General features: G+C 44.0%; 1 protein-coding gene across 2 annotated transcripts; it reads right to left on the bottom strand.

Annotated features, from left to right (window-relative positions):
* Window positions 1-1,292: 1,292 nt before the first annotated feature.
* Window positions 1,293-4,223, bottom strand: LOC108236179 (zinc finger protein Gfi-1b-like). Of its 2 annotated transcripts, XM_017416671.2 has the most exons (6): window positions 3,901-4,223; window positions 3,026-3,471; window positions 2,745-2,911; window positions 1,971-2,114; window positions 1,735-1,900; window positions 1,293-1,653 (listed from the first exon to the last, which is right to left on the bottom strand). In XM_017416671.2, the coding sequence occupies exons 2-6, from the start codon at window positions 3,270-3,272 to the stop codon at window positions 1,457-1,459; spliced, it is 921 nt and encodes a 306-aa protein (XP_017272160.1). In that variant the 5' UTR covers window positions 3,273-3,471; window positions 3,901-4,223; the 3' UTR covers window positions 1,293-1,456. The 2 variants fall into 2 exon arrangements, with proteins under 2 accessions (XP_017272160.1, XP_037834782.1); XM_037978854.1 differs by having other exon boundaries at window positions 3,026-4,223.
* Window positions 4,224-9,578: the final 5,355 nt, after the last annotated feature.

Here is a 9,578-nt window from a genome sequence, read left to right as displayed (position 1 = left end):
GGGTTCTGGACTCGTGTGCCCCGGAGAGAAAACGCCACTCAGCGGGGCGGAATCAAGGTAAAGGGGTTTGGTTTCGCTGTCTCGAACCTTGATGGTGTCCAACCTGTCTTCCTTCGCCGCCAAGCAGGGCCCGGTCATGGTGAGAACTTCTTGGTTTGTGCCTGAAGGCTGAATGAAGGACTGCTGGATTGGTTGCTGTGGGAGCATGGCGAGAGCTTGTTGTGGTCCGTTTGTCTAAGAATGGGTCAAAGGACGCACGGCATACGGAATCCAGACAACTGCAACGGTAAAAATGACTTTTAACAGAAACAATCCATCCCAGACAGAACAGGGAGTTTGGGAGCTCCGGTTAAAAAGAACAAAAGCAGGAGAAGCCTAGAACCAAGCCAAGCCGCTGACTGTCGGGTTCCTTAACCTATAATGCGGGAAAACGGGACTGCCAGTAACTCCCAAACCCTCTGACAATCAGAGCAAACGGGACAAGGTGTCTTCAGCTAAAGGAGGGAGCGCGGAACTGCCTCATCAGCCTGGAAATCAGGAGGACGAATTTAAGGGAGCGGACAATCGTTCATAATGTTCATAATGTTGTGGCGAGAGTGGCGGTGGGACGTGATGTGCGTAGCAGCCGGGCGTTGCTGGAATTGTAGATGAGGCGTGAGGCCAGCCATGACTCAAACTCTCAACAACACAGAGGACACGGGTTCGCGCGGACGCCACATATATCGGATACGCCCCTTCACCTATCTCGCTCTGTCCCTCTCATTGGTGAGCCCACTGCATCTTTAATAAGACCCCGGAAAGACCATCTTCAATCTGGTCCTGCAGCTCTCAGTAGCTGGCTGCTGTTCTCACTCCCTTTTTAGAAATCTTTGAACCTTATGTTAAAACTAGAGCATCAAACTGAAAGGTGCCTTATCGGCTGATAATGATCTATTTGTGTTATGACGAGTGACGCAGCTCACTCTTTTTCAGCGTAGTGCAGCTTTTCCGTGCGGCATCTATTGAGGGTTTTCAAGGAAAATGTCTATTTGAAGATCATTTCTAAATTACATGCTGTAATTACATTTTTTTTTTTTTCAATGAATAAAAGTGAGTCATCTCCTGTTGGAAGAGCGCTGAGGAAAGTCTCGTAATAGTTCCATTTTTTTTTTTTTCTAAGGGCAACAAGCTCTGAAACTCACAATAAGGAGAGCGCATCCCCCAAAATAATCCTGTTGTTATCAGAAAATGAGGTTTGGGGATTTTCTTTTTTTAAAAAATGATTAATAAATGAAGCCACACAGATAAAAAATAAAGTTTCCAGAGAAAGCCAGTTCAACTTTATTCATGCGAACATTCAGTTTTGAAGCGCGCGTCTCGTTGCTTGAAGCCCATACGGGATGTTTTAAAGGCTTATTTATGTACAGACGCCTCTCCTCCTCGTCTTGTTTGTCAAGTCCTCGCTGCTCCCCGGGGCTCAGCTTGGCGGGCACATGCCTCCGTAGCCACACTGCGTCTCTTGGTGGCGCTGCAGGTCCACCCTGCGCTGGAAGCTGTGCTGGCAGCGGGGACAGCTGAACGGCCGGTAGCTGCTGTGCTTTCGGCTGTGGGTGATGAGGTTGGAGCTCTGGCTGAATCCCTTGCCGCACACCTTGCACACGTGCGGCTTCTCGCCTGGTAAGACGAAATGGGGCGCAATGTTTAGCTCAGCAGCTTTTGACGGCTTCTTCGCCGGCGCGCACCCCACCCTCTCACCTGTGTGGATGAAGGTGTGCTTCTTCATGTCCGACTTCTGGTGGAACCTCTTGCCGCAGTACTGGCATGGGTAGGGCCGCGTGTCCGAGTGGATGAGGAGGTGAGTGGACAGGGTGGACGAGCGCTTGAACACCTTCCCGCACACCTTGCAACCGAAGCTTCGCTCCTGGACAGACGGGACCTTGAATCAGTCTCGGCAGAGCTAAAAAAAAAAAAAAAGTTTGCTCTTGACGTACCTTGGCTCTGCTGTAGCCGCCAACGGCTCTGAACCCAAAAGACATGAGGTTCACGTCGGTAGCGGCGAATGATCTCGCCAACGGGGCAGAGAGGGTGTTGTAATCCTGAAGGTGACCTCCTGACATCAGGGCTTCAGAAACCGACTGAAAGCGTAGGGAGGAAATAAAGTCAGTTCATGCTGGTTTCAGTGGTTCACGAGTTCTCTGTTAGCAGCTTTAACTTCGTGCAGAGACGGGTCAGATTAAAAACATCTTGACTACATACGTCCTGGTTTAAAAGCTTCCACATGAAACACTGAACAATAAAATGAGAAAAAAACAAAACAATCGAGAATATGTTTTCTCCATCCAACAGTTTCAGCGCCATCATTTATATTTATTTTCCCGTAAACTTTGAATATTTACAATTATTTAAATCAAATGGTTCTCATAAGAACACCAGTTTGACCAGTAATTGTGTATATTTTGCACAAAAAGGCTTTATTTATTTGTGCTTTCTATTTCAACTGTTCATTAAAATCTAAGTAAAAGTGCATTATTCTTGTTTCATAAATAGAAACAAACAAAAAAACCGGAAGTCTGACAGAAGAAGGTTGCTTTGATATGTGGTAAAATGTTGGTTATAATCATTTCACAGGACCTCACTTCAAAAAGTCTGCAGTAGTCTGTGTACGATATTAAGCTGAGATCCTACGTCATTAAACTGACCTTCTTCCCATCCAACCATCCAATGAAAGCCTGACATTTCCTTCCCACAGCGAAGACGCCTCGTACCTTTTCGCAGAGCGGACACTCCCTGACGGGCGACTTGAGGTCCGTGTGCGACGTGTGGTTGAGCAGCATCAAGACGAGCCTCTCCAGCTCCCTCTCTCGATCCGATTGATGGCCGTCCGATGACCACGGCGCAACTGGCTGGGGGGACTCTCCGGTCCTCGCTGCGGCTTCGGTTAGAAAACAAATGCGTGAGACGAATCGGGACGAGGCATCTTCAAAGAACTGAGCCGTACGAGGCTCCGGTCGCCAACTTAATCAATGGGTTTTAGGGGGTTTTGTACCTGAAGGCCAGAACTTTTCTGTCGGGGGCCTTGGAGGGCAATCGGGCACCCCGTCCCTCGGGGAGCACGGTTCGGGCAGGAGGTCCCCGACCCTCAGCAGGGGGGACAAAGGCTCCACGGCGTCCTCGGGGCTTCCGCCGTCCTGCCCCGTCTTCTCGTCCCCCGCGTGTGATTGCTGCCTGAAGCAGTCCTTGGGCGGGCTGAGCGGATGGGTCCTTTTGGTCCTGACGAGGAACGAGCGCGGCATGGCGTCTGAGGGGATCTGGTGAAGGTGTGTGTGTGTGTGGGGTGGAGGAGAGTGTAAAAAATGCAGCCCTATAAATCTGCAGGAGTCTGAGAAGTCGTCTCTTTCATGTCTCCTTTTGGAGCCTCAAGACGCCGCGCACCTGTTGGTGCGTCTTCAGTTACGATGCCAGAGCTTGAGGTTTCCTCAGCAAACGCAGCACCTGCGCCAAAATAGAAAAAAAAAACAAAATCAAAAAAAAGTTGGAGGGCTTTCACGGTAGATAACCCTGTCAAACAGCTTCCAAACCCAATCTGCTGCTGCTGCTGCTTTTTTTCCCCTCTTTAGATACCCATAAGAGCAGGGAATAAGGCTCTCAAATTGCTCAAACTAGGCAGCTTTCAGACTACACTGCAAACTTGGAGAAAATCTCGGTCTGTCAACAGAACGCCCAAGAGCCAGAACCAAACGGGACGAACTACTGCTCCAAAGATTTAGAGCTGCTTCGATAATCTTTATTATAATAGTAAACCAAACGTACGCTGACATAACGCAGAGGTCTGAGCGCATTCGGTAAAAGTGTCTACCCTAAATATGTACGAAAGTGCACTAAAAATGACTCCACAGCAAGCTGGCGAAGTGGTGCGCTTACCTCTGCAGGCGCAGCTGAGTGTCGGCTGTTTGTCGCGTCCTCATTGCTGGTGACGTCCTCTTTTGTCTTCCTCACACTCGTCGGCCAGTGACATGGCTCAGAGAGATTTGATTTGATTTCGAAAGGCTGCAGAGGATTCCTTCGCTGGGCGCAAAGGAAGTGAAACTGCTTTAATAACTCGCAAGAGCGTTCAGGAAGAAAGAAGACAATAACAGGCGTCTTACCAGTAGCCGAGCTTCATCTTGATAAGTTCTTCTGAAGCGTTTAAGCGGTCTTTAAAAGCGGCGCTGTCTCCGTTCAAGGATTTACCTGTCGTGCTTTAATGTCTGACCCCGAGGAGAACAAAGGTGTCGTGAGGCCACGCTCTTTTTAGTGTTTCTCGCCCTCCTTTAAACGTGTTGTAATGTTTTACCATGACTGGATTCGCGCCGCGGCGACCGTTCACGTGGGTGGACTCGCAAACACCCTGAGCTCTGTTTGGAAAGTCTGAATATCTCACTGTTCTCATGTGAACATGTAAACCTTTTGCAGTTTACAGCCGGGATCCCTTTCGGTTTGTCGAATGCTATTTGTGGAAATACCCTTCTTCTCGTTCTTTAATTGCCCGGGTGCCATGAGTCATTTTCTCAGGTTAGGTCTGCTCCACGGGTCTTTAATACCGGGTCGGTTCGGCTGATTGGGTTCGAAAAATGTCCCAGAATTTAGAGACGTTTTTCTCAAGGTTTGTCGTATATTTTTATTTTTATTTTTTTGGATCCAAACTATTCTTTTTATTCTTGATATTAAGGGTACGAAAACGCCCTTGTTATTGTTCACCCGTTAACGCTTCCGTTTCCGTCATGGTTGTTAGTTGAACTTTGAACAGCTTTGGAATAACCCGTAGCAAGAAAACAAAACAAAACAAAGCAAAACAAACAAAAACAATATGCACATTTTAGTCGGTAATGGTGTTTTATGACTTATCGGGAGAAAACGCAGCCCTCTTTTTTTTTTTTTTTTGGAGCTTTTCACAGTGAAAACATCGTTCAAGGTTTAAGCGTGCCACAGAAAGTTGGACTTTATGGATCTGAACTTGCAGTTTGGATTTGCAGTTTAAGTTTTGTCATTTTTGGAGATTTTACCGCAAAATGTCCAACTTTTGTAAGTAAATGGTAAATGGACTGTACTTATATAGCGCCTCTATAACCAACCAGGCCACTCAAAGCTCTTCACAACCTCATCTGTGCCATCATTTACCCATCCACGCACATTCATGCAGCACTTTACTAATATCTCTACAAAGCTAATCTAAATAGAGACTAATCAGTGCTTCAGATCGCATCACGTGGCTTTCCAAACAAACACTTTTCACCCACAAACTCTACACTTCCTATGCAGTTTGTACATCAAAACCTCGTCTTATCATCTTTCACCTGGTGTGCCTCTCGCTGCTATAGGATTTATTGTTTTTCTCTCTTAAAGTGCAAAGGTCAAACATCCAACCTCTCATTGACTCCCACTGTAAGTTTCTTCTTTAAAACTGGAAGTGAAAGGTCCATTTATCTCGTCATATCTGCTACATATACAACCCTTTAGACACATCAAAACTGGCACCCAACAACCAGTAATGCGTTTCAACGCAGCTTTTTAAAAAATTATTATTATTTTTGCTCTGCAGCTGTTTGTTTGAGGCTTACTTTCAAGTCTGTGTTTCTGTCTTAGTCAGACAGAGGTGTGCGGTTATTAATCAGCCACTAGCCGGAGATTTAACATTTCTTTTATCACTTCCTATACAGTTTAAACATCAAAACGTTGCATTTTAATCTGCATAGATTACTACAAAATAAAAGTCCCAGATTACTGTTGGGCTTTGTAGAATAAAGCTGATATATTCTGGAGTCTCAGGCAGTAGATACGTAGTTATTTATTTTATTTTATTATTAGTAGTATTATTTAAAAGTAACTTTTTTTTATCATTTGCAGTGTCAAAACTAGCTAATTAAATCTCTGTGACCTTGTAAAGGTCTAAAACTGTTTATCAGGACAAATAAACTCTTTCACTGCTACAGTATATCAGCATTGTTATATAGGCACTTCATGACCTGCTATAGTTTACAAAAGTACGACATTTGCTTTAGTTTTCATTAAAAAATATATATTTTTCCAAATAAAAATGATGAGATGAAAAGAAATCCAAACCTTCTTTTTTTATCCTGTAAGACAATATTAGTACAAATAGTGACAATAAAGCTGAAAAGTAAAAATGGCTTAAGAAATAAAAGAAAAACATTTCAAATAAATATATTCAACAAGCTAAAAGATAAAAAGATCTTGAAAAAATGATAGATAATTTCTACATACACGTGAATTAAATGAACAAATTGGGGATTTTTCTTTCTAATTTCAAGACAGTTGCTGGCTAAAATACTGCATGGCTCATCCCTCTAATAATAATGAGAAACATTGGAAACGCTATCTCGTAATAACATGTTAACAGAGTATCAAAGGAATGAAATATCACTTTGGGAACATCCTACGCAGATGAGCCATAACATTGTGACTATCTGCTCCGTCTGTCCAGTCTGGAGGGAGGGGGGGAAAGTCCTGAGTGTCTCATAGAAAGAGAACAGCTCAAAACCAATGAGCTTATCTCCCCCAGCTTCTCGTCTCAGGACTTTAGAGGCCAGCAGAGCACCTCAGACTCTTTTACCATCTTTTTTTTTCTGGCCGTATGGTTTTTCGTAAAGAACAGGCAGCGTTTTATCCGTCTTTGCTCATAACGTGGCAACTTGGTGCTCCAGCTGGCAAAATGTGCTTTACGCTCTTTGAACGGCCTCAGTTTGGGAAAACGAATTCAGTTCTGACCAGACAGACGAGCTTACATGTGGTCCAAAGTGGACTGTCTTAAAAGAAGTCCGATCGGAAAGAAATTATAGACGTCACTGTTCGATTGACGTTTAAGGGTAGTAAGTTAGCTCCTCAAGCTAATTAACAGGTAAGATAATAATTGTTCAAATGATCCCGCTCCGACAAATCTGAATGATTCCCTCAGTGCTTTCGGCTTTAGCTTTATTTGACTCAGGCAGAGCCTTAACGCCTCTGAGGGCTGAATAACCGAAGCATTTAGAGCTAGAGCAAGGGGAAACTGCAAAAAAAAAAAAAAGGCGTTTTTACTCACCACAACGCCAACCTTTTAAACTCTGTGTGCAGAGTTAAGTTAAGTTAAGCAGTTTTCTTCAGAAATTTTGAAGCCTAGTTTGGTTTCGTCACAGACGGATATTGGTACAGAACAAGCCAAGCCATATTCAAAGGGTTGCACCTTTTTAAGACACGATGACCCACTAGAAGTGCCGGGTGCTAAATTTCTTTCCACTTGTGTTTTGCCTGTTTAATGTCTATTTCTCTGGCTTTACCCTTTAGCCAGGTGGCGTATCAGCCACTTAGGACTCTGGGGTTCAGTGGGTTTTAGTTTAAATGACCACATCCTCCCTCTTTCCTGCTTCCCTGGCAGATGGTTTTATTTAGTTTTTTTAATTCACGTTTTAATCAGAAGGACCCGGGGACTTTAACGCACTGCAAATGGTGCTGCAGTTTCCCAAAGCGAGCGTGGAGGTGGAGAAGAAGTGTGAACGCCGACGTTATCGCTGAAACGATGACATTATATCATCTCTGATTTGATGCTTTTTTTTTTTTTTTTTGTGACCGGCTACACTCTTTTCTTCAGAAACTTCTGATTTTTAACGGACCTAACTTGAAGTCTTGCAGACTGGTTTTTTTTTGTTTGCATGTTTTCGATAACTGTGCTTTCCCCATATGGAGCCCGCCAGGGGTGGGTCATACATAAAAATAAAATCTCCCCCAGTTTATTAAACTAGGTTTAGTTAATCAGTGCACACGGCATGCTATGGGTGCAAGCAGTTGTTCAGCTTAAGCTTTACTCCGTCCACAGATTATAGCAGAAATGCTGAAATACCCATACCAGCCAGGTGGCGAGAATGTCCACTCTAACGACATATCTGAACACAGAGGAAAAAACACCTGGCTTTTCGTTCACAGTGTTTACAGTACCTGTCAGTTATTAACCATTTCATGTTTTCAGTTTAACATCAACAGGACCAGGATAAAAAAAAAAAAAAAACAATGGTCAAAACTGCTCCATTGTTGCTTTGGGCTCTATGGCACTAAGTGATAACGGGCATGCTGGTAACCCATCGTTTTAAAAAAAAAAAAACATATTTCGACTCGACGTGGAGCCACTCACAAGATTTTGAAATTAGAGCGTTAAATGTGGATGCCCAGATCCGATTGCAAGATCAAATTTAGAGTACCGATAAAAGCATTTTATATTTGTATATGGTAATAAGTCAACTGTAACAAAGTGTGGGTGCCATACGACAGTAAGATGCCAACATGTCTGCAGTATGAAAGTATTTTTTTTTAAATGCAAAAGAGGAGCAATTCAGCAATAAGCCACTGAACAGCAGCAAGCAGTGGGTCGTCAGACAGCGGCGGACCTCCAGTCATCAACAGCCATGTCCGTAGTTTTACATCTGCCATGCCCTGGTATTTTTGCCATCAATGTGAAAGTGCTTTTAAAATACAAAGGAAGAGCAATTCAGTAACGAGCAGCGGGTTGCTCGACAGGAACAGCTGCCTGACCATAAGCAGCTGAACTGGTAACTAAACGCGACGCTCGGGATGACTAACCCAGGGCTGTGGTGGAGAAAGTAAGCTCCGCTGTCTTTTGCCTTGATCTGATGCAGAGATTGGTTATGTGCTTTGCTGCCCTGCTTCTGTATCCGTGTTTAACCATATCACGGCTACAGAAGTGGCAGCTATTTCTTTCAAGTTCACTACAAAAAAAGTACCAGGGATTCCACAACTCATAAACTCTCGATAACCCCTGTTTCAATTTCACATTATGTCTGAAAGCCACAGATGAGATGGTATATGTTTCCTGACTAACAGCTACAAAAGGGCTGCTCTCAGAATCCCGTTCTTAAAGGGATTTTTCTTTCGGTTAGGTATTCCATTTGACCAAATCTTCCATACTTCTTTAGTCCTCAATAATGTCTAGAAACAAAGTCTGAATCTGGCCCCAGATTGAATGAAATCTTCAAGGACCACGTATGAAGCGAAACCAGCACTTTTCTCAGGGTGCCTATATTTTGCATACAGCTCATTTCACTCTTGATCTGAGCGGCATTGAGTGGAGCAGAGCTCCCCTTGATGTGCATGAAGGCAGGCATGTCAGAGCAGTGTGGTTCATGTGGCGGGGGGCTTGCAACCTTCTCCCAGGGGCTGTCGGGAAGAGCAGACGAGAGGAGTGCAGGGAGCCGAGATGGGCTGGTGGGTTCGGTGGGTTTCTGCCTCATTTGTTTTTTGTTTTTTTTTTTGTTTTTGGAGGGGGGGTTACAAGCTTCTTGTTACACCGATGTCACACAACTGCCTTTCTAGGAACCTGAAACCTGAGGAGGAGGAAGGAAAGAAAGAACTGTGAATGTAGTCAAAGTTCATTTTCCTTCAGCTTTGTTTCAAAGGGTTGAAATAAATTCATACATGTAAGTAAAGCAAAAGCAGCGTGTAGGAGGTGCATGGTATAAGTAATGTACAAATTAAAAGGGATAATATAATAACAAACAGTACATAATTATTTTATTTACAATGCGCAGCAGTGTAGAAATCTTAATTAGCAGTTG

This window comes from Kryptolebias marmoratus, linkage group LG12 (genome assembly GCF_001649575.2).
Source record: "Kryptolebias marmoratus isolate JLee-2015 linkage group LG12, ASM164957v2, whole genome shotgun sequence".
NCBI lineage: Eukaryota > Metazoa > Chordata > Actinopteri > Cyprinodontiformes > Rivulidae > Kryptolebias > Kryptolebias marmoratus.
The sequence above is the reverse complement of the archived record's forward strand: the minus strand, read 5'-3'. Positions and strand labels throughout refer to the sequence as shown.

Bases quoted from the DNA above. Each gene is read 5' to 3' on its own strand.
- LOC108236179 (XM_037978854.1), bottom strand. From the start codon at position 3,272: ATGCCGCGCTCGTTCCTCGTCAGGACCAAAAGGACCCATCCGCTCAGC. The intron at 2,912-3,025 runs GTACAAAACCCC...TTCTAACCGAAG, and splicing joins AGAAAAGTTCTGGCCTTCAG to CCGCAGCGAGGACCGGAGAG. The intron at 2,115-2,744 runs GTACGAGGCGTC...CTACGCTTTCAG, and splicing joins AGTGTCCGCTCTGCGAAAAG to TCGGTTTCTGAAGCCCTGAT.